The sequence below is a fragment of the Papio anubis genome, chromosome 19, assembly GCF_008728515.1.
Source record: "Papio anubis isolate 15944 chromosome 19, Panubis1.0, whole genome shotgun sequence".
Classification (NCBI taxonomy): domain Eukaryota; kingdom Metazoa; phylum Chordata; class Mammalia; order Primates; family Cercopithecidae; genus Papio; species Papio anubis.
Genome location: NC_044994.1, coordinates 56,100,381 through 56,125,362, shown reverse-complemented (window position 1 = coordinate 56,125,362; position 24,982 = coordinate 56,100,381). Strand labels below are relative to the sequence as shown.

Genomic DNA, 24,982 nt, shown 5'->3' with positions numbered 1-24,982 from the left:
TTGCAACCTCCACCTCCTGGGTTCATGCTAGTCTCCTGCCTCAGCCTCCCAAGTAGCTGGGATTACAGGCTCCCACCACCACATCCAGCTAATTTTTTGGTATTTTTAGTAGAGACGGGGTTTCACCATGTTGGCCAGGCTGTAAGTGATCCACCCGCCTCGGCCTCCCGAAGTGCTAGGATTACAGGCTTGAGCCACCGCCCCCCGGCGGAAGAAATGCTTTCTAACGTGCTTTCCTTGTCCTCCGATTGCACTGGGGCCAGAAAGCAATCCACTTGGGTTGCAGAAGCCAAGTAGTGGCACCAGGCTAGCACAAGCCAAGTGGACTTTGGTACCATGTTAGGCTAGTGTGATCATCACAAAGGTCTTTCCCACAGAGTCTTAAGCAACAATTCACTGGCGATGGGATCCCTGCAATAAAAACAAATGCCTATTCAGCTCACTAAGGGGCTACTTCATTAGCCTAACCAAAATCTCCCAAGTCTGGTGGACACCTGACCAGAACCATCATGATAGGCAAAGCATGAAGCACAGCATTGATTTTGCAGCACTTGAAATAAGCATAGGCTCGGTATTGTTGAGGAAGGATCCTGCAATGATACCACAAGTACCTTCCTTTCGGCCTTCTCCGAAGGGGTGGGAGGCTACTTGTCAAAGCTGCTAGGAAATAATGAAACAGAAATATGAAGACTTTGGAGGACTGTGGGACACTGGCTCTGAGCCAATAATCTTAACTGGAGAATCAGAAAGTCACATGGTCCACTGGTCAAGAGGGGACTTACGGGGATTCAGTGATAAATGAGGTGGTGTTTTAACCAAAGTGTGCATTGGTTAAGCTGAATGAATATCTCTGGGAATGGTCAGTCACCAGAGCAGTTCTCTTACACGTGGGGTGAAGGTTAATGTAAAAAAAGGGTCAAGGAGAACCCCTTGGAACTTTTCCCTCTTACAGAAACAGTAAATAATAAACAGTTGTTACAACACTAGAGGAAATCACAGAAATACTGCCACCATCCAGAACACGAAAAGTGCAGGTATGGTCTTATCCACCAGGGGCCCGTTTAACTCTGCAGGATGGACAGTTTAGAAAATAAATGAATTTTAGAGAATAACAGTGAATACATACTTTACGTGTTCTTCCATCGGCCTGGTATTTCACAGTTAGATAATGAAGATATATCTAAGGTAAGTTGAGAATTGAAATAGATGTAGAAGAAAGAACAGATATTATATAAACTTAATCTTACAGACCGGGCACGGTGGCTCATGCCTGTAATACCAGCATTTTGGGAGGCTGAGGCAGGTGGATCACAAGGTCAGGAGATCGAGACCATACTGGCCAACATGGTGAAACCCCGTCTCTACTAAAAATACAAAAATTAGACGGGCATGGTGGCACTTGCCTGTAGTCCCAGCTACCCGGGAGGCTGAGACAGGAGAATCGCTTGAACCCGGGAGGCAGAGGCTGCAGTGAGCCGAGATCACGCCACTGCACTCCAGCCTGGGTGACAGAATAAGACTCCTTCTCAAAATAAATAAATAAATTAATTAATTAATTTAATTAATCTTACAAATGGATAGTAATATGAGATTCCAAAAGTTGGTAGAGCAAGAAATTGAGGTTTAAAAACAGTTTCAAAGGTAGGTGATAAAATTCTAAACTATTAAAAAAAATTGGAAGGGGCAAGTGAGGGGTTAATGCAAGTGAGCTAAGTCTCATCTCTCAAAGTAGGAAACAATCATGTACAAGGTCAGTAAATTGAGATGTAGTACAATAAGCAGACATGGAGGTAACTCAAGAAAAATTATTTGTTTGGAATTGCTGCTTTAGAAGTCATCTCCAAACTTCATAGTTTCAATTATTTTCTGTTGGTTCCTGTGGGTCAGGAATTCAGGAAGGGCTTGGCCAGGTGCTTCTGCCTAGGAGAGCTCTGCACAGGTGCAGTCCCACAGTTGCTGGACAGCTGAGGCATCCGGGCGCTGGCTGGATAGCCCTCTTCATGAAGGTTTGGGGTTGCTCCAAGTGGCCGCTCTGCGTAGGATGTTTGGGCTTCCACACAGCATGGCTGCCGCAGGGCAGTCTGACTGCTGACGTGGTGACTGGTGACTGCAACTTCACGAGCAAGTATTTCAGGGACCAAAATGGAAGCTGTACCACCTTTAGCAACCTAGCCTCGGAAGTCACATAGTGTCTCTCCTGCCATATTCCATGGATGACAATATTCACAGAAGCCCACCCAATTTTGAAGGGAGGGGACATGGATCCCCCCCATCCCTGGGAGGCATGTCAAAGTGACATTTTAAGAAGAGTGTTTGAGTTGGCAGATGTTGTTGTGGCCATTTTTGGAAAATAAAATCATCCACAGGAACCAAACCTAAAAAAAGACTGGAAGTGATTGCCCCTGGGGAGTGGAATCAGGGCTGAGGAGGGTTTGAGGGTAGGGAACTGTGAAGTTACATCTTAGCCCACTGTACTGTTACTTTTATGTCCACACACAGCTATTCTTTTGATTAAAAAATAAAATGGCTGGGCACGGTGGCTCACGCCTGTAATCCCAACACTTTGAGAGGCTGAGGCGGGTGGATCACGAGGTCAGGAGTTCGAGATCAGCCTGGCCAATATGGTGAAACCCTATCTCTACTAAAGATACAAAAAAATTAGCCAGGTGTGGTGGCAGGCACCTGTAATCCCAGCTACTCGGGAGGCTGAGGCAGGAGAATCGCTAGAACCCAGGAGGGGGAGGCTGCAGTGAGCTGAGATGGTGCCATTGCACTCTAGCCAGGGTGACAGGGTAAGGCTCCATCTCAAAAAATAAAAATAAAAAAAAATAAAATAAAATAAAAACTAAAGTATCAAGATCACTTCTAAGAAAAAAAGAATTGCAGAATTAAAAAAATTGTACGTATTATCTAAGCTATGTAAAATATATGTCCAAAACAAAAAAAGAAACTAAAAGAAGTATGGTAGAAATCTAGTACCATCTATCTAGATGTCAGAACTTTATGTATACTGGCCTTGAGCCTATAATGTCCCTGGCCTCAAGAGACTTACAGTCCAGTTAAAAGGATAGTCAAGTGAATCAATGATTGTAGTGCAACACTCTGAGATCAAGGACAGATGTGCAAAGCGCACCACGCAGCCACTGAAGGGGAACAGCTAAAGACCAGGGGAAAAAGTGAAGGGGGAAAGCCTCATTTGCCGCCACTGGTGGTGAATATCACTCAACTTCTTAGTCTGAAAGCTAGGAATTATGGGAGACATTGAACATTTGCTCTTCCTCTTTAAGGGGAATAGGAGTTGATACCTAGATGATGAGGGAAAGCTCTCGCTCTCTGTCCAGAAGAATGCTAGCTAATAAAGGTGAAGTGGACAGCAGAATTTAAAATACCCTTTGCCAAGCCCAATGAAATGATTCAGGCAAAGATCATTGATGGATGCTAAAACTATTGAGTGAGATGATGTTTACATGGTCTATGAGTGTATAATAAACCGCTCAAAATCTTAATGGCTTAAAATGGCCATTTATTATTTTTCACAAGTCTGCAATTCAGGCAGAACTCCACCGAGAGGGCTTACCTCTGCTCCACATGGTGTTGGCTGGGGTGAGGAATCCAGGATGGCTCCATCCCATGTCTCGTGCCTCAAGTTGGGCTGGCTGGACTGTTCTCTTTCGTGTGATCTCTTCAGGCAGTAGTCCAGCCTGAGTTTCTTTCCATCGCAGGTTACTCCCAATCCCGGAAGCTTCAATGCCTCTTAAGGCCCAGACCAAGAAATAAACAAGTTAGAAGACCAGCCAAGATTCACGGCATGAAAAATAAATTCTGCTTCTTCATGGGAGGACTAGCATACGCAGATAGAAAAGGGAGGAACTGTTGGTGATGACACGCCCACATTCAGAAGTGTCCTCTCAGATTACTTGCTCACTGCCAAGGGGAACACTGGCTTTAAAATGGAGAGCCATGGCTGTCACCACCTTGCCAAGGAAATCAAATTGAGCATCATTAACAATGGCAACCTGACATCATGTGCCACCTGGTAAGATGCAACATGAAAACCACTTACGAAGTATTCTTATTAAAAAATGTGTAGTCTGAAACCGTAGACCTAATGCCAGGTTACAGAAAATTCACTGGAGAGAGAAATAACACCAGAAGAAATCAATCAGTCAGGAGAGAATGCAGGGTCTTCTACAAGACAACTGACCCAGTCTCTTCAAAAAAGTTAATGTCATTTTTCTAAAAAGGTTGGAAGATTCTTCTATTCTTCTAGATTTAAAAAAGTTGGAGATATATAACTCAATGTAATATGTGAACCTTGCTTAGATCCTAGTTTGGGGAAAAAAAGCTATAAAAGACAATTTGAGCTGGACGCAGTGGCTCACGCCTGCAATCCCAGCATTTTGAGTGGTCAGGGCAGGTGGATCACTTGAGGCTAGGAGTTCAAGACCAGTCTGCCCAACATGGTGAAATCCCATCCCTAAAAAAAAAAAACTGGGGGGCATGCATTGTACCCTTCACTTTAGAAGACATATGCTTAAGTGTGCTCATAGAGGGATGCAGAGGAAGTGCCATGATGTCTATAAATTACTTTGAAATTGTTCAGAAAAAAGAACTCACACATGCACCAAAACACCTACATGAAGCAAACATGTCTAAATAAATAAAGAACACTGAAGGATAAAGAATCGTTTCTGGAGTTTAAAAAATATCTAGTGACAGAATCTATGACTAACTGCCAGGCGCGGTGGCTCATGCCTGTAATCCCAGCACTTTGGGAGGCTGAGGCGGGTGGATCACTTGAGGTCAGGAGTTTGAGACCATCCTGGCCAACATGGTGAAACCCCGTCTCTACTAAAAATACAAAAATTAGCCAAGTGAGGTGGCAGGAGCCTGTAATCCCAGCTATTCGGGAGGCTAAGGCATGAGAATCACTTGAACCCGGGAGGTGGAGGTTGCAGTGAGCGGGGATCGTGCCACTGCACTCCAGCCAGGGCAACAGAGCAAGACTCTGTCTCAAAAAAAAAAAAAAAAAAAAAAAAAAAATCAATGACTAACTGATCTTCAATAATGCTTCCCACACATCTTTCACGTTTTTCTCCTTCCTCTCCCAAAATTTGTCCCTTGTATTATTTTTGCATGTAACATGTACACACATATTATTCTTTACCCTACATCTCCCATTTGCTTTAGGCTTTGGTGTACTGTTAAATAGATTCAATTTTCAAAAGACTGTTCTTTTACTATGCTTTTCCCAGTCAGCTATTGGCTGGCTGAGTCATCCTGTAGTCTTAATAATTTCCTCAAGAACTGCTTAGGGGAAAAATATTTCCTTGGTTATTATATGTTCAAAATTATTTGTCTGTAACTTTTATGGGTGAAATACGGATTCGCTGAATGTGCAACCTTGACACAACATTCCTTGCTTGAGGATCTGATAGATGTTGCATTGCTCTGTCATGTTGAATGTCACTCTGGAGAAACCTGAAACTAGCCTGATCTCCTTTTAAAACAAGTGACCTGATGATTTTGTCTAACTGACCAAAGTCTTCATTCTTTTAAAATCCAGTACTTACTAGAGAATGACTCAATGTTGATTATTTTCAGTCTATTTTCCCTGGTGTAATATATCGTGTGTGTGTGTGTGTGTGTGTGTGTACACACACATATAAATGTTCAAATGCCTTAGTATTTTAGGAAAGTGTATTTGAAATTTTAAAAAATATTTCTCATGTCTTGTTTTTTTTCTTCAGGCAGTCCTGTTGTACATATGTTGACTCAAATCCTTTGTTTTCCTATCTTTTTTCTGTCTTTTAAATTCTTTTTTTTCATTTCATTTTGTTTGCTTTACTCATTCCCTCCTTTCTATTCCTTACTGTGTTTTTCACTCTATTCTCCTACTGCGTTCACTTTCATTTCTTTTCTTTTCTTTTTTTTTTTTCTTTTTGAGACGGAGTCTTGCTCTGTCGCCCAGGCTGGAGTGCGGTGGCACCATCTTGGCTCACTGCAAGCTCCGCCTCCCGGGTTCACGCCATTCTCCTGCCTCAGCCTCCCGAGTAGCTGGGACTACAGGCACCCGCCACCGCGCCCAGGTAATGTTTTTGTATTTTTAGTAGAGACGGGGTTTCACCGTGTTAGCCAGGATGGTCTCGATCTCCTGACCTCGTGATCCGCCCACCTCGGGCTCCCAAAGCGCTGGGATTACAGGCGTGAGCCACCGTGCCCGGCCTCATTTTCATTTCTAGGATGATTTTCACTTTTACTTCTTTCCTGATTTCTGCCAGTGTAACTTTTATCTCCTCGTTTCCTCATTCTTCCCTGAGTCCTTGCATTGGTAGTCTTCCTTCATAAAATAACTGCTTCACCAAATGTTTTAAATCCTGGTGAAATATGTAAGTATCCAAATAAAAGATTTTTTGTTTTGTTTTGTCTTTTTCCCTGAGTGTAGATCTATTGAGGAATATTTCTGCTCTTCACTGCTCTTCCCCCATTTTTTTCCCTTATAATATCTTTGTATCAGGATTGTGCCAGTTCCTTTCAAAATAAATTACTTAGCTTTCAGGTCGAGCACTGTGCATCATACCTGTAATCCCAGCATTTGGAAGGTCGAGGCAGGCAGATCACCTGAGGTCAGGAGTTCGAGACCAGCCTGGCCAACATGGTGAAAACCCCATGTCTACTAAAAACACAAAAATTAGCCAGGCATGGTGGCAGGTGCCTGTAATCCCAGCTACTCAGGAGGCTGAAGCAGGGGAATCACTTGAACCCAGGAGGCAGAGGTTGCAGTGAGCCAAGATTGTACCATTGCACTCCAGACTGGGTGACAAGAGCAAAACTCTGTCTCAAAAAAAAGAAAAGAAAAGAAAGAAACTATGTATCTTTCAGGCTGGGCAGGGTGGCTCACGCCTGTAATCCTAGCACTTTGGGAAACTGAGGCAGGCAGATCCCCTGAGTTCAGGAGTTCAAGACCAGCCTGGCCAACGTGGTGAAACCTGTTTCTACTAAAAATACAAAAATTAGCCAGACATAGGGGCACATGCTTGTAATCCCAGCTACTCTGGAGGCTGAGGCAGGAGAGTCACTTGAACTCGGGAGGCAGAGGTTACAGTGAGCTGAGATCGTGCCACACCCCAGCCTGGGTGACAGATGGAGACTCCGTCTCAAAAAAAATTGTTTTTAATGTTTTATATTTTGTTCATCTTTAAGAATGTAAGAAGAGTAAGAATGCCAATATTACTATTCTAAGGTAATCCAAAATATCTTTTTTAATGGTCTCAACAAGATAAAAAAAAATTTTTTTTTAATTATCAGATAAGATTAGAAATAAACCTAATGGTTCTCATTGTTTATTTCCTGCTTTGAACTTTTTCATGTCAACCAAAAGAGTCAAACTCTAAAACATTTGAAGAGATTTATACTGAGCCAAATATGAGTGAACAATGGCCCATGACACAGGCCCGGAAGATCCTGAGAACATGTGCCCATGGTGGTTGGGCTGCAGCTTGGTTTATACATCTTACGGAGACATGAGACATCAATCAATACATGTAAGACGTACATTGGTTTGGTCCAGAAAGGTGGAACAACTGCGAGTTGGGAGGTTACAGGCAAATTCCAAGATTTTCTGATTGGCAACTGGTTGAAAGAGTTATTATATAAAGACCTGGAATTAACAGAAGGAAGGAAGGGGAAGGGGAAGGGGAGGGAAGGGAGTTATTTAGATTTCTGCTTTGTCATAACTCATGCATTTATTTAACCCCAAGTTTGTTGAGGACCAAATCATCAGTCAATTTAACAATAAATTATTGGACACCTGCTTAGGTGTCCAGAATTCAGCAAGGCACTATGGAAGAATCTTCTGATTCAAAGAGTTATAAGTCATGTGACTACTTTCAAATACAATGTGATATATGTTATAATTAAAATGTGGAAAATGTGGATTAGAGAAAAAATACTCTTCTTAGATTGCTTGGGAAAACCTCACCGAGCCACTGACACATTTGAAATCAATCTTGATAAATAAAGCTCACAAGACAGAAGGTAGAGTGAGGAACTTTTAGAAAAAAAGACATTGCTGATGAACTGCATTAGGTTGACCAATACAGGAAAATTTGGGTATAATGCCATACTTAGAGACCAAAAAAATCCTTTCTGTAAGACACAGTATCACCAGGATGATAAAAATATCAAGAAGAACCTGCATTGTCAGCTGGGTTCTGAGGGACTGGGAGCCAATCAGTCACCCAACATAGTACTTCTGAGTTTGTATTTTGCAGGTTTTTCATGGATGGTGAGTAGGTTGTGGCCAGAATTTAGGTTATATGCATTCTGTGTTTTTGGTATGTGTGAATCTGAGTCGGCAAGAGGAACTTGTATTAGTTTTGTAATGCCATTGTAACAAATTACCAAAAGTTAGTGGCTTAAGCCAATGCAGATGCATTAGCTTACAGTTCTGTCAGTCAGAAGTCCAGTACAGGTCTCATTGGGCTAAAATCAGGATGCCAGTCAGACATAGTGTTGCATGCCTGTATTCCCATCTACTCAGGAAACTGAGGTGGGAGGATTGCTTGAGACCAGGAGTTCGAGGCTGCAGTGAGCTGTAATCACACCACTGCACTCCAGACTGGGTTATGATTGCACCACTGTACTCCAGCCGCGGGAAGAATTAGTTTCCTTGGTCATTCAGGTTGTGGGCAGTATTCAATTACTTGTGGGTGTAGGACTGAGGTCCCATGTTCTTGCTGGCTATCAGCTGAGGGCTGTTCCCACTTTCTAGAGGCCACCTACATTCCTTGGCTTGTGGCCCCTGTCCTCCACTTTCAAAGCCAAAAATGGCGGGTTGAGTCCCAGTTGTGCTTAAGATCTCTCCTGCCTCTTCTTGCTTTGTTGCATCTCACCCACCCACTCTCCTGCTGTCGTCTTTCACTTTAATTTTCTTTGTTTTTATTAAACTTTTTACTTTGACATAATTGTAGATGCACATGTAGTTGTAAGGAACAAAACAGAGATCCCCTGTACCCACTTTCCCCCAGTGGTAACATCTTGTAAAATTATACCACTATATTACAACCAGGGTATTGACATGGATATAGTCAAGATACAGAACATTCTCATTATCACATACTCCCCTTTTATACACCTGCTCCCCTCCTGTTCCACTTCCTCCTTAACCCCTAGAAATGATGTTAGTTTTTGATTTTTTGTTTTGTTTTGTTTTGTTTTGTTTGAGATGGAGTTTCACTCTTGTCGCCCAGGCTGGAGTGCAATGGCACGATCTTGGCTCACTACAACCTCCGCCTCCTGGGTTCAAGCCAGTCTCCTGCCTCAGCCTCCCAAGTAGCTGGGATTACAGGCATGCACCACCACACCCAGCTAATTTTGTACTTTTAGTAGAGACAGAGTTTCACCATGTTGATCAGGCTGGTCTTGAACTCCTGACCTCAGGTGATCCATCTACCTCGGCCTCCCAAAGTGCTGAATTACAGGCGTGAGCCACCACGCCTGGCAAATGATGTTAGTTTTTAAATTTTTTTTTTTTTTTTTTTTTTTGCGGGGGGACAGTCTCGCTCTGTCACCCAGGCTGGAATGCAGTGGTGCAATCTCAGCTCACCATAACTTCTACCTCCCATTCCCCCACCCACCCCCAAGCAATTCTTCTACCTCCAGCCTTCCAAGTGGCTAGGACTACAGATGCAGGACACCATGCCCAGCTATGTTTTTGTACCTTTGGTACAGACAGGGTTTCACCATGTCACCCAGGTTGGTCTTGAACTCCTGAGTTCAAGTGATCTGTCGGCCTCAGCTTCCCAAAGTGTTGGGATTACAGGTGTGAGCCACCGCACCCAGCCTGTTCTTTATTTATGATATTGCCCTTTCAAGAGTGTTATATAAATGGAATCACATAGTATGTAACTATATGGGATTGACTTTTTTGTCAACTTTTTGGGATTGACTTTTTTCCCTTAGCATAATTCATCCAGGTTGCTGGGTGTATCAATAACCCCCCCCCCTTTTTCTTTTGAGACAGGGTCTTGCTCTGTTGCCCAGGCTGGGGTGCAGTGGCACAATCTTGGCTCACGGAAGCCTCTGTCTCCCAGGTTCAAGCTATTCTTGTGCCTCAGCCTCCTGAGTAGCTGGGACTACAGGCACATGCCACCACGTCCAGCTAATTTTTGTATTTTTGTAGAGACGGTGTTTTGCCATGTTACCTAGGCTGGTCTCAAACTCCTGGACTCAAGTGATCCACCTGACTGGGCCTCCCAAAGTGCTGGGATTACAGGCATGAGCCACTGCACTTGCCATCCGTTCTTTTTTGTTGTCAAGTAGCATGGTACTGTTGAGTATTGTCGAGTTCCACGGTACATATGTACCACAGTTTGTTTAACCATTCACTTGTTGAAGGACATCTGAATTGCTTCCAGTTTTTCACTATTTTGGATGAAGTTGCTATAAACATTTATATACATGTTTTTGTGTGAACATAAGTCTTCATTTCTCTGGGATAAATGCCCAGGAATGTGATTGCTGGGTCACATAGTAGTTGCAGGCTCAGTTTTTGCTTTTCTTTTTTTCAACAAACTGCCAGACTGTTTTTCAGAAAGGCTGTGCCATTTTTTACATTCCCATCAGCAATGTATGAGTAATCTAGTTTCTCCACATCCTCACCAACATTTGGTGTTGTCACTATTTTTTGTTTTAGCCATTTTTATCAACATATACTGATACTTCATTGTGGTTTTATTTTATTTTATATATATTTTTTGAGACAAAGTCTCACTCTGTCACCCAGGATGAAGTGCAGTGGCACGATCTCGGCTCACTGCAACCTTCGCCTCCCGGGTTCAAGTGATTCTTCTGCCTCACCCTTCTGAGTGGCTGGGATTACAAGGACGTGCCACCATGCCCAGCTAATTTTTGTATTTTTAGTAGAGACGGGTTTTCACCATGTTGGCCAGGCTGCTCTCAAACTCTTGATTTCAGGTGATCCACCTCCCTTGGTCTCGCCAAGTGCTGGGATTAGAGGCGTAAGTCACTACGCCCCACCTTTATGGTTTTAATTTGTATTTCTCTAATGGCAAATGATGTTGAACATATTTCTTCATGTGCTTATTTCCTATCTGTATATCTTCCTCACTGAAATATCTCATGTAAATTTCCCATGTTGCAATTGGTTTTATTATTATTTTTGAGATGAAGTTTTGCTCTTGTTGCTCAGGCTGGAGTGCAATGGCGTGATCTCAGCTCACTGCAACCTCTTCCTCCCAGGTTCTCTTGCCTCAGCCTCCCGAGGAGCTGGGATTATAGGCGCCCACCACCATGCCCAGCTAGTTTTTTGTGTATTTCTAATAGAGATGGGGTTTCACCATGTTGGCCAGGCTGGTCTCGAACTCCTGACTTCAAGTGATACACTGCCTCAGCCTCCCAAAGTGCTGGCATTACAGGCACGAGTCTTTGCACCTGATGGTTTCAATTTTTTAATTGTTGAGTTTTGAGAATTATTTGCATATCCTGGATACTAGTCCTTTGTCAGATACGTGGTTTGCTAATATTTTCTCCCAGTTGGCAGCTTACCTTTTTTTCCTTTTATCAGGGTATTTTGCAGAGTCAAAATGTTAAATTTTGATGAAGCCCAATTTATCAATGTTTTCTTTTAGGGACTGTGCTTTTGGTGCCAGATCTAGGAAGTCTTTACCTAATCCTAGCTCTCAAAGTGTGCTTTTTCCTAACATTTTGTAGTTTTAGATTTCAGTCCATGAGCCTCTCTGTATTATTTGGGGTACTCCTGAGAAATAGAATGAATGGGATGTACACATAAACAAATAGATTTATTATGAGAAATTGGCTTATGCAATTATAGAGGCTGGAAAACCCCAAGATTTGCAGGGTGAGTTGGCAAGCTAGAGACCCAGGAGAGCTAATGTTTCAGTTAAAGCCAAAGGCAGAGGAAGAAGCCAATGTCCTAGTCTAAAGATCATCGGGCAGGAAGAATTCTCTCTTACTAAAAGGAAGGATCTGCCTTTTTGTTCTATTCAGGCCTTCAACTGACTGTATGAGGTCTACCCACAGTAGGAGGTACAATCTGCTTTACTCAGTCTTCTAGGTTAAATGATAAATCTCATCCAAAATACCCTCACAGAAACACCCAGAATAATGTTTGACTGAATATCAGGGCACCACATGGCTCAATGAAGTTGACACACAAAATTAACCATCACACCTTCTTATTTTTTGCAAATGGTATAAACTTTTGGTTGAGGTATTTTTTTTTCTATTTGTTTGTTTTTCTTTGTCTATGGAGGTCCAGTTGTGGCAGTCCCATTTCTTTTCTTTCCTTTTTTTTTTTTTTGAGACAGAGTTTCGCTCTTTTTGCCCAGGCTGGAGTGCAACAGTGTGATGTCGGCTCACTGCAACTTCCGCCTCCGGGTTCAAGTGTTTCTCATGCCTTGGCCTCCCGAGTAGCTGGGATTACAGGCTCGCACAACCACACCCAGCTAATTTTTGTAGTTTTAGTAGAGATGGGGTTTCACCATGTTGGCCAGGCTGGTCTCGAACACCTGACCTCAAGTTATCCACTCTCCTTGACCTCCCAAAGTGCTGGGATTCACGCGTGAGCCATTGCGCCTAGCCTGGCAGTCCTATTTCTTGAAAAGTGTATCTTTCCTCCATTAAATTGCTTTTGCACTTTTGTCAAAAATCAGGTGTATTTTCATGGGTTTATTTCTGGGGCCTATTGATCTATGTGTCTGCCCTTCTGCCAATACCATACAGTTTTCATTAGTGTAGCTATATAATCACTCATGAAATCAGGTAGATTGATTCCTTCCACTTTATTCTTCTTTTAAAAAATATTTTCACTATTTTAATTTCTTTGCCTTTACATATAAATTTTAGAGCATTCCTGTCTATGTTTACAAAAATATTGCTATAGTTTGAATAGGCAGTGCATTAAAATAGTACATCAGTTTGGAAAAAAATTGACATCTTTACAGAGTCTTCTAATTCATGAACATAGTATGTCAGTTTATTTCGATCTTTGATTTCTTTCATCAGCATTGTGCAGTTTTCAACATGCAAGTCCTGTACATGTTTTGTTACATTACATCTATTTCATTTCTTTCAGAAATTATAAATGAAATCATATTTTTAATTGCAGTGTCCACAAGTTCATGGCTAGTATATAACAATGCATTTTATTTTTGTATTATGCAAATTTGCTGGAGATGCTTAATTCTACTAGGTTTTTTTCTTTTTTCAAGATTCTTAGGGATTTTCTGCATCATCAATCATGCCATCTGCAAGTAGGAGTCGTTTTACTTATTCCTTTCTTATCTGTATTATGTTTACTTCCTTTTCTTGCCTTATTGATCTGGCTAGAACTTCCAGGACTGTTGAATGAGAGTGATGAGAACAAGTTTCTTAGCTTTGTCCTTGATCTTATGGAGGAAGCATTCAATATTTCACCGTTAGCTGTAGGTTTTTCTACAGATGTTCTTCATAAAGCTGAGGAAGTTCCTCTATATTCTTATATTTCTGAGAATTTTAATTATGAATGGGTGTCAAATTTTGTCAAATGCCTTTTCTACATTGATTGATATGTGATCTTCCTTCTTTCACCTGTTAATATGATAGATTATACTGATTGAATTTCAAATATTGAATTTTAAATATTGAAACAGTCTTGCATCCTTGAAATAAACCCCAGCTAGTCATGGGGTTTACTTATCTTACTTGAAGTAAGATTTACCAATGGAATTTAGAAATCACGGGGTCTCACTCATTGGAGGCCAAAATAAATGCAAAGGAACAATGACATCAGAAAGCTGAACATAGAATCTCTTGATTGTTATTATCTGTAATAGCTGAATTATAGGGATAGTGTTGGGGCAGAACCTGATGCTGGGCCAAGCTGGAATTCTAGCCATTGAGCCACAGCCGCTAGTTCAGGGCCATCTCCAAAGGGAAAAGTTATGCTAAAACAACAGAGAGCAGACTTATTCCAAGAGACTAAGGAAAGAGAAAAGGGAGAGAGAATGGATAGAAATTTTAAAAGAGTTATTAAGAAACATCATAAATAAAGTGGGCATTGGTAGTGTTGAAACAAAAGTCTTAATGCAGCACTCTCAGAAGTTCGATGGACAAATGGAAACCCTTACTTACTAGTCCCCCAACATTGAAGGGCGCTCAACAAATCCACTTTGTTCAACCTAGTTTGGATAAATTTTAAAAGCTGCAAAGCAAAGATGACTATGAGAAACCTGACTTCCAATCACCTGGGGTGGAAGATACACAATGTAGTCAAGATAAGAACTGAAGAAAGGCCGGGTGGGTAGCTCATGCCTGTAATCCCAGCACTTTGGGAGGTTGAGGTGGGTGGATCACCTGAAGTCAGAAGTTTGAGACCAGCCTGGCCAACATGGTGAAACCCCGTCTCTACTGAAATACAAAAATTAGCCGGGCGTGGTGGTGCATGCTTATAATTCCAGCTTCTCAGGAGGCTGAGGCAAGAGAATTGCCTGAACCCAGGAGGCGGAGGTTGAAGTGAGCCAAGATCACGCCACTGCACTCCAGCCTGGGCAACAGAGTGAGACTCCGTCACATACACACACACACAAACACACAAAACAAAACAAACAAAAACTGAAGAAAGAACCTAGGCCCATTGGCCTAATCTCTGGCTGGGGTTCAAGACCAAATGTACGTGAATGGGTAAATAGTCAGGGGTGGAAAAGAAACATTTCTAAAATTCTTTGACATGGGAGCCCCATGCACTGTTTTTCTGTTAGTGAGATTCTAACCAAGCCGACAGTTAGATTGGAAAGATGAAAATACATTTGATGGGATTAATGCGAAAGTTTGGATAAAAACTGGAATGTCTGAACAGACTCTATTTGGAGTGGCTGCATCCCCTTTACATGAATGTACTATGGGGATGGATATTGCCTGAGGAAAATTTCCTTTATCTAGTAATGTAAAACACAAGACAGGTGGATCTGCCCTTCAGACAATATTGATTGGACATGCTAAATGGGAACCAGTAAGATTGCTGAGCCCATGAAGTTGTTAATATTAAAAACTATAGGATACTTGGTGGACAAAAACATGTTAAAAAGACAGTCTGGTACCTGAAAGGGTGAAGGCCACTTCCGTTTTTGGAAACTGATAGCAAATGGGAACCTTCAAACCTGAGTGGCATTTCTCTGGGAGACATTTTGGTCATACAATACGATGATGAACTGGAGCACTTGTTGATGGCAGAGTAGAACTCTTGTATCTATCTGCCACTAGCTTTTGACTCTAATTTTTCAAATTATGTTTACTACCATATCATAAACAGTGTAACTCTGGGACTGTAAGTGAGGTTATAATATTAACACTGATGGCCAAATTTATTGAGAAATTGAGTTAAAAGCCTCCTACTCTACACTGGCTCCTTCAAATGTCAGACATGTTCATTTTACTGTAAGAGAGCTTTGGCCAAAGCAGGTGGCAGCCATGTTGTAAAGGATTCAGTCTTACCCAAAGAGAAGAGTTGACTTTTGCCCTTGGCTTCTGGGAGGTTATCTATGTCATACCTGATAGGAGTGTCTTTGTTTAGATGGGGAGTGGGCAAACTGGATTTTAGGGTGGAGACCGGGCATTCCAGAGAGACCAAGCATGTGAATTAGGTGGGGGCTTTTGTCATGCACTATCAGTCTAGTTGGAGTCTCAGTTCAACCAAGTGGACGATTGATCAAGCCTATGTGCTGGAGTCCCAATAAAAACTCTGGACACAGAAGCTTAGGCAAGTGTCCCTGGTTGGCAATACTCCAAGCATACTGTCACATACCAATGCTGGGAAGGTAACACAGCCTGACTCCATGGGAGATGACAACAGAAGCTTTGCATTTGGAGCCCTCCAGACTTTGCCTTAGGCATTTCTTTCCTTAGCTGATTTTGATCTGTATTCTTTCCCCATAACAAACCATAACTATGAGCATAATGGCTTTCGGTGAGTTCTGTGAGTTCTTCCAGTGAATTATCAAACCTGAGGGTGGTTCAGTAACCTCTAAACTTGCACTGACATCAGAAGTCTTGGACACTATGCCCTCAAATTTTGCAGTTTGGCTAACTCTGCTTAAGTCAAGAAAAAAAGAAAAACAAAAACTTTTTTTCTCCTTAGCTCCCTAGTATTTCTAGAAACAACAACAAAAATGAAAAGCAAGTAAGCAAACAAAAATATGTGCCTCTATGCAAATTAAAATCACAATGACACTTCGCACCAACTAAAAAAGCTATAATCAGAAAGATGGATGATAACAAGTGTTAGTGAAGATGTAGAGAAATTGGAACCCACATACACTGCTGGTGGGAACACAAAATGTTGTAGTCACTTTGGAAAACATTCTGGCAGTTCCTCAAATAGTTAAACATAGAGTTGCCATAAGATGTAGCAATTCCCCTCCTAGGCATATACCCAAGAGAAATGGAACATATGCCCACACAAAAACCTGTAAATGAATATTTACAGTTAGCATAATTCTAATAGTCAAAAAGTGGAAACAACCTAAATATTCCTCAATTGATGAGTGGAAAGTTAAAATGTGGTATAGTCATACAATGGGGTATTATTTGGCAATAAAAAGAAATGAAGTATTAACATGTAGTTCATATCATGGATGGACCTTAAAAACATTACAGTTAGTGAAAGATAAGATGAAAATGGCTACACATTATGAGATTCCATTTATGTGAAATATCCTGAATAGACAAGTTTATAGAGACAGAAAGGATGAGGGATTGCTTAGGCTTGGGCAGGGCTTGGGAGGAAATGGGTGGTAACTGCTAATAAGTATAGGATTTTGGGGGGTTGTGACAAAAATGTTCTAAAATTTATGGTAGTGATGGGTCCACAACTGTGACTATATTAAAAACAATTTATTATGAGCTTTATTTTTATTTTTTGTTTTTTGAGACGGAGTCTTGCTCTGTCGCCCAAGCTGGAGTGCAGTGGCATGATCTCACTGCAATCTCTGCCTCCCGGGTTCAAGTGATTCTCCTGCCTCAGCCTCCCAGGTAGTTGGGATTATAAGCGTATGCCACCATGCCCAGCTAATTTTTGTATTTTTAGTAGAGACGGGGTTTCACCATGTTGGCCAGGCTGGTCTCGAACTCCTGATCTTAAGTGATCCGCCCACCTTGGCCTCCCAAAGGGCGGTGATTACAGGCCTGAGCTACCTCGCCCGGCCTATTATGCACTTTAAATCGGGAATTGTATGGTATAGTATGTGAATGAGACCTTAATAAAGCTGAGTTGTTTGCGTTTGTTGTTTATTTGTTTTGAACCTGCTTGGTAAAGATGAACTCTGAACTCAATGAAATTGAATTACTTTGGTGATTTCTCAGAACTCCCAGTTAAGGCTTTCAGGTCCTCTGAAAAGCGAAAGTGGGCTGTGACCATCTTCTAAGAACGCCAAGAAAATACGGAATGGAGCACAGGATTTCAGAGCGTAGTCGCCGGGCTCCAGGCTGATCCGGCTCCGGGAGCCTCCAGCCGCCCTTTCCGATGCCCCAGGGCCTCCGAGCATCCCGGCGGGTGGTCCCAAGCCGAGGGCGGAACTCCGGGGAGGAGCGCTTGTCACGCCCACACTGGAGGCCGTGGCAGGCCTGGAAACCCCGCCCTGCGGGGTCCTAAGAAGCCACTCGAGCCCCCGAAGAGCCAGTCTTCGCAGCCTTTCCCGGAGCGCTCGCATTAGGCGATGCCCAGAGCCCGCTCGCAGCGCTCAGGGACGGGAGGCCCGGTTTCCACGGGAGAGGCTGCGGACTGTGGGCCCCGTCCCGAGGGGTGGTGGTGGGAGACACCCGGCGACCCCCCAGAGGCGATTCCGGAGGTGGCGGCGGGGGCAGCCTACGCGTCCCCTGGAAGCACCGCCCCGCCTGGGTGGTGCCCGCGCCGGCTCCTCCTCTTCCCCTCCGCAGCGGCCCGCCCCGGCCCGCAAACCCAAACACTCCAGTCGCCCGCCCACCGCGCGTGATTCTCGCTTCGCCGCCGCCCAGCCCTGCGCGCCCCGCCTGGCGCCCCCCGCCCGGCCGCTCCGGGCCCCGGGCCCCGCGGAGCGATGCTGCTGCTGGCTGCCGCCTTTCTCGTGGCCTTCGTGCTGCTGCTCTACATGGTGTCTCCGCTCATCAGCCCCAAGCCCCTCGCCCTGCCCGGGGCGCATGTGGTGGTGAGTGGCCTCCTGTTGCTGCGCCCCGACCTCCCCGCCCGCGCGGCCTTTCTGCCGCCCAGGCCGCGCCGCCTGCGTCCCTTTTTCCAGGCCGCGGTCCCCAGGAAGGCATGGCCAAATGGGGAAGGTCACCTGCCGCCGTCCACCCCGGCGCTTTCGCCCCGGCCCCGGCACCCGGCCTCGCGGACCCGCCCTCCACTGCCTCGGGCTCCTCCTAGGGCGGGAGAGCGTGCGACGGGGGACCGCGCCAGCCGCAGGGTTCCCGGGGCCCAGGGGTTCGGTGGCTGCTTGTGAATCCACGCAACATCCCTGGGATGTGGATGTTTTGTCCTCAGTTTTTCCGATGAGTCAACTGAGGCACAGAGAGGCTGAGAAACTTTGCCAAAACACAGGGGTCGGTGGTGCGCAGGGTGCAGCGCACGGTCCCGGGCGGGGGCAAACAGCGGGGAGGTGGGGTCCCAGCCACCGGGACCCGCCGAGGCAGCTCGGAACTGGAAGATGGCCTGTGCGAGTGACTGGAAGAGCCGCTGCCAGAGGATTCCAGGAAGTGACTCACCTGGGGAAACTGCTCAGAACCCAGCGGGCTGGCGGTGGTGGCTTAGCGGTATTGGGACGCCTGTCCCGTCTACACTGCTTGTCTCTGAGCTCAGCGTGGCATCTGCTGATTGCTGCTCCAATGCAATCCTTTGCTGTTTCCTAGTGGGAAGGATGAGCTAAATGACAGGGCTAGTGTGCGAAGAATGAAGGAGAGGTGGATGGGTGTCTTTTGTTTCTTCGCGGAAGCTCGCATATTCAGCGATCCCTGTTGTACAAATGTGGCACCTTTCTTAAACAGAGAGAATGCCTCGTTACCTGCGCCCAGCACTTCCCCGTTTGCAGTGGCTTTCTCACCAGCTTTCTTGTTTGGATCTCCCAATCCCGAGGCATAGTGAATCGGGGAGTTAGGAATAAGGAGGGTTGATTACAAAGCTGGCCGCACACCTCTTCCTGTCCTATCTCTGCACCGGAGATCGGAGCCTCCCTGCTGAGCTGGTGTAAGATAAGATGGTCATTTCTCTTAGTGTGCTTTAAATCTGTAGAAGGGTTTGTGAATGCGAAAATGTATCTCTTTAATTTCTCCTTTGTAAGCTATTAGCTTTTTCCAACACCTCCTGTTCCTAATGGGGGAAAGAGTGTGGATTCATTACAAAAAACAAATAAGGAGAAAGGCAAAACTTGACACACTAAATTCTGAAAGTTTTACATCCGCAAGAGAACTGCTGCCTCAAAAGCATGGCTTTGAACGTTGGATCCTTTCAGAGCTTGTGTTTATAGAGCATAACTTTGCAAAAAGTAAAGTTAAACGCAGAATGAAAATTGGAATTCCTTCTTTGTAAGACAGTTTCACTGAGCCTTGGCTCCAGTCCTTCCAACCCCATCCTGCGGCAGGTCGTAGGTGAAATAATAAATGCTGTGTCTGTTCAGGTGGACCAAGAAGAATTTCTTATTTTTACCATCCTGCTTTAATATGCAGGATTATTATTTCAGACTCTAAATAATGTGAGAATGACATGAATAATTGGCATGGTGTCACCATGTGTCTTCTTTTTTAATGTCATAAGAAGAGTGAAAAGTGTAATTATTGTTCTTGAGATTTGTTAGGAGTTGACTGGGCGGTATTGTTGGGAGAGGGGGCTGATGGTTAGACTGTACATAATTAAGAACAAACTTATAACAATTGTTTCATTTTTAGAACAATTTTATATAGTAGTGTTATCTATCTAGTTACAGTAGTAAAATTGCAGGAAAAAAGCAGAAAATCACCCGCCTCAGTCTCCCAAAGTGCTGGGATTACAGGCGCGAGCCACTGCACCCGGCCAACAACAGCTATATTTTTACAGTAATCTTCTGCTGATAACTGGCTGATTATCCACCAAGTAAATCTCTTCAGTGATGACAGGTTGAAGCTAAAAAGAAGTAAGGGATGCCTATGAGTCCCATAGAGATAGGTGCATTTGCATGGGAGACACTTCCCAATGATGTTAAAATCCTAACATGGAGTCAGAGATTTTCCTCCCAGCATGATTTATGTATAACAGTGAATACTAGGAATAATCTAAATGTCTGATTATAGGGAAATGTTTAAGTTTTGATTTAGCTATTTGATGCAATATTGTGAAACCTTTTCGTTTTTTGACATAATAGGTTATAATTTTTAAAAAACAGGACGCAATACTATGCAATATTATGTAATTTGCATGGGACAGTGACTAGAACGATATGACTGGGTGCGATGGCTCACTCCTATAATCCCAGCACTTTGGGAGGTCAAGGAGAGTGGATAACTTGAGGTCAGGAATTTGAGACCAGCCTGGCCAACATGGTGAAACCCCATCTCTACTAAAAATACAAAAATTAGTTGGGTGTGGTGGCGCACGCCTGTAATCCCTGCTACTTGGGTGTCTGAGGCAGGAGAATCGCTTGAACCCGGGAGGCGGAGGTTGCAGTGAGCCAAGATTGCGCCACTGCACTCCAACCTGGGTGACTGAACAAGGCTCTCTCAAAAAAAAAAAAAAAAAAAAAAAAAAGAAAGGAAGACAGATAATGTTGCATTGTTCACTTATTCAGTGAAATATATAATATATATTGAGCCCTCCCCATGCTAAGTGCTAGGAATGTAGTGGGGAACAGGAAAAGCATTGGTGTTTTTAATGGAGTTTATGGGTAGGTGATGGGAGAGATGGTTGGAATCAGATAATCACACAAATCTAGCGCTGTTTATTATGTGCATGTCATAAAGAAGAAACATAGTGCTGAAAAGTGTGTCGGTGTGGGGGCAGGGGAGACAGTGAAGCCTTTCCTGAGGAAGTGATATTCGAGCTGAGATTTGATGGGCGAGTAGGTGTCAGATGAAGTGGGGAGAAGAGCATTCTTTGCAAGGGAAGTAGGATATGCAAAGATACTGTGGTTGGAGGGTGCATGGAATTGAAAGACAGCCGGTATAGCTGAACTGTAGACAGGGGTACAATAGGGCAAGAAGAGCTTTACTTTTCAGAGTTTCCTTGTGATTGTATATTACTTTTATACTAAGCAGTCATTTCAAATATATATGCAGGTGGCCATTCTTTTCATCTGTTGTAGAGCTAATCTTGCATAAAGGTGCATTAAGGAAATAAGAGTCATTTGGATTTGGAATCAGAGGCAGACTAATATATTATTTATGAGCTAGATTTATAGGACACTTTTCCACCAGTGAACTCAGAAAAATATTATAGGTGTGCAATTTATGGTTCAATAAGAAAACAGTCAGAGCAGCAGGCCTTGTGATAGTATCTTTCATGCTTACACTTACTCCAGTCATTAAGTTTGGGGTGAAGAAGTTAACAACAGCTAACCATTTAGTTCTTGTAGATTCATTTCAAGAGCCTGTCATAGTTGTTTTTTATAAAAAAAACTTCCTACAGAGGGGAGATTTCAAGTGCTAAGAATATTTTATGATTTTGTTTTAGGTTACAGGAGGTTCCAGTGGCATCGGGAAGTGCATTGCCATTGAGTGCTATAAACAAGGAGCCTTTATAACTCTGGTTGCACGAAATGAGGTGAGGCTTCTAGATTCATTATTACTGACTGACTTCTTCAACTCGAAATTAGTCAAAGAGGCTGTGCTAAACGTCTTAGCATTCACCTAGAAAGCGCTTCTTCCTTGGTGTGAGATGTGTTTCTTGAACTACTGATTCTCTCTTGTATTTAGGCCAAACACTTCTCTATTGAAATCAGGTCGGCCCCACAAGTATTTATTTAGTACCATTGGCATATTAGGCGACAACGTCATAGATACTGCAGATCCTGAGGTGGGAGAGGCCAAGGTCTAGTTTAAGGAGCACACCTGGCCATAGGAAGCCAGGGAGGGCCCCTCAGCCAGGCCTAAAGTGCTGGAAGCAGTGATTCTAGAGCTGATATCCGAAGGTGTGTAGGTGTTTCTCTATAATTTTTCCCTATGATTTGCTTAAGACATGATGGATATCTTTAGTGAAATCTAGACACCAAAGAGGAACCTCGTCCCTCCCTAGAAGTTTAGCAAAATGTGTTTTTCTGTATCAAGTCAACACAGAATCTGTTTTTATTTTTTGTCAGGGCTTGTTTTTGTCTTGCCAGAGTTGTTTTTAGACCACAAAGCAGTGACACTGTGTGCACGTGAACTGTCATGACGTCCTCTTGCTCCCCATATGGGGACTGGAGGAAAGTGACCTCAGAGCTGGCTCGTCCGCTGCTGCAATTCTATGCCTGGCATAGTGCTTGGCACATAGCACATGCTCAGACATGTTTGTTGAATGAAGAAATGAAGGGAGGAATGATGGAGAGCCTGGGAATGTCAGCATGGCATACTTCTGTGGGGACCTTGGACTCACCCATGTGCAAGGAGGGTGATAGTATGGTAACTGCTCAAGTGGGTGGAGGGCTGGACAGGACCCAGTAAGAATGGCAGGCCAGGAAGGGCCTTGGGGGGAAATTTAAATAATGTCGCAGACTTAGGCTTGGACCTCTATTATTTCTTTCTTTCTTTCTTTTTTTTTTTTTTTTTTTTTTTGAGACAGCATGTCACTCTGTTGTCCAGGCTGGAGTGCGGTGGCATGATCTTGGCTCACCGCAACCTCTGCCTCCTAGGTTCAAGTGATTCTCCTGCCTCAGCCTCCTGAGTAGCTTGGACTATAGGCGTACACCACCACACCTGGCTAATTTTTACATTTTTAGTAGAGACAGGGTTTCACCATATTGGCCAGACTGGTCTCGAACTCCTGACCTTGTGATCCGCCCGCCTCGGCCTCCCAAAGTGGTGGGATTACAGGTGTGAGCCACTACGCCTGGCCTGGACGTCTGTAATTTCTTTTACAAACCAAGAACGGCAAAATTAGCTACCTTATATTTATAGCTTGACTTTTCTAACAATGAATTTGCTTTGGCATTGAAGCCACTTTACATAAATGAAAACACAAATTTAATGAAATGGCATTTTGTGAGTTTTAAACACCAGTTTTGATGCAAGTAAATAAAAGTGGAGGCAAAGAAGGCCAGCATTTCAGGCCCTCAGGAGCTCACATGGGGCCTTTGCATTGCTAGAAATGAATGAGCTGAATGAAGAACCTGTGGTGTTGAGTAATTCATTCTTTTTTTTTTTTGAGTCACGGTTTCGCTCTGTAACCCAGGCTGGAGTCCAGTGGCGCGATCTTGGCTCACTGTACCCTCTGCCTCTAGAACACCTGGGATTACAGGTGTGTGTGAGCACACCTGGCTAATTTTTGTGTGTGTGTGTGTGTATATATATATGTATTTTTTCTTTTTTTAGTAGAGACGGGGTTTTACCACGTTGGCCAGGCTGGTCTCAAACTCCTTACCTTAAGTGATCCACCTGCCTCGGCCTCCCAAAGTGTTGGGATTACAGGCATGAGCCACTGTACCTGGTCTCACTCTGTCGCCCAGGCTGGAGTGCAGTAGCACAATCTCGGCTTACTGCAACCTCTGCCTCCCAGGCTCAAGCAATCCTCTCACTTCACCCTCTTGAGTATCGGGGACCACAGGTGCTCGCCACCACGCTTGGCTAAGTTTTTGTATTTTTGGTAGAGACGGGGCTTCGCTCTGTTGCCCAGGCTGGTCTCAAACTCCTGAGCTCAGGTGATCCACTCACCTTGGCCTCCCAAAGTGCTGGGATTACAGGGGTGAGCCACCATGCGTGGCTGAAAAATTCTTTCTTTTCTAATGTAATTTTTAATTCCAGTCTTTGCAAAGTCAAGCTGTATGTATCTTTAGTCGTAGGACAATATTATTTCATTATAGACATATTCAGGTTTAGAAACCCTGCATTACCTTTTGGAAGATTTCGCTTACACTTTGGTTCCTCTCTATTGCATGATATTATTTAAGTTACTTTTTACAGCAAATTAAGAAACTATAATCTGATACCTGTTTTCTTGTGATTAAGTAAAACAAACAAAATTAGGACCTTGGAAGAATTACACAATTACACGGGTAACCTTGCTTAAGAGTATTTTATAGTAGCCAGGCCTAGTTTACCCAGTCTATCCAGAAAGTGATTCTTACTATGTTTGGTTTTATAATAGAAGAAAATATTGGACAAAAAGCACTGTTGACAGGGAGTCACACATACCCTCAACTTTGGGGAGCACTGCATATTAATAGAGTTGTTCTTTTCTTATATCACAACTAAATAATAAGACATTTATTAGAACTGTAGAGTCGGCCTCAGCAATGAGTACTGTTAACAGGGGTTTTGAGGTTTATCAGTTTTTCTATTATTCTCTGTAATTAATTTTCAAACTTATTATCACTTATTCATAGCTTAGCATACTTCACATCTTCTTTCTTTTATAGGCTGTGGCCCAGTCTGTCTATGCAATGTAGATACTGTTCAGTGTGTTTTCTGGAATTTAATACATACACATAGAAATAATTGCTTGTTTTCTCTCCTTGACATTAAACAGGCATGCATATAGATAATCACCAGGACTAATTGTTCTGTATTGCTTTCAGGATAAGCTGCTGCAGGCAAAGAAAGAAATTGAAATGCACTCTATTAATGATAAACAGGTAAATCTCTGTCTTCAGAATGCATTTTCTGTATAACTCAGCACAGTTGTATAAAGGAAAAACAGGGTTACTTCAATTGTGAATAGCTAATTGAAAGCATACATGATTTTCCCAATTAAAAACATATTGTACTGTTTTTTAAAAGGTGGAATTGTTTGAATTGTCTAGTAACTCAGAATATCACACACACACACAAAATG

General features: G+C 43.3%; 1 protein-coding gene across 1 annotated transcript; it reads left to right on the top strand.

Annotated features, from left to right (window-relative positions):
* The first annotated feature begins 1,784 nt into the window (after positions 1–1,784).
* On the top strand, positions 1,785–24,976 carry LOC116271439 (atherin-like). The gene is made up of 4 exons (XM_031658646.1): positions 1,785–1,790; positions 17,488–18,200; positions 21,689–21,778; positions 24,726–24,976. The coding sequence occupies exons 1-3, from the start codon at positions 1,785–1,787 to the stop codon at positions 21,756–21,758; spliced, it is 789 nt and encodes a 262-aa protein (XP_031514506.1). The 3' UTR covers positions 21,759–21,778; positions 24,726–24,976.
* Positions 24,977–24,982: the final 6 nt, after the last annotated feature.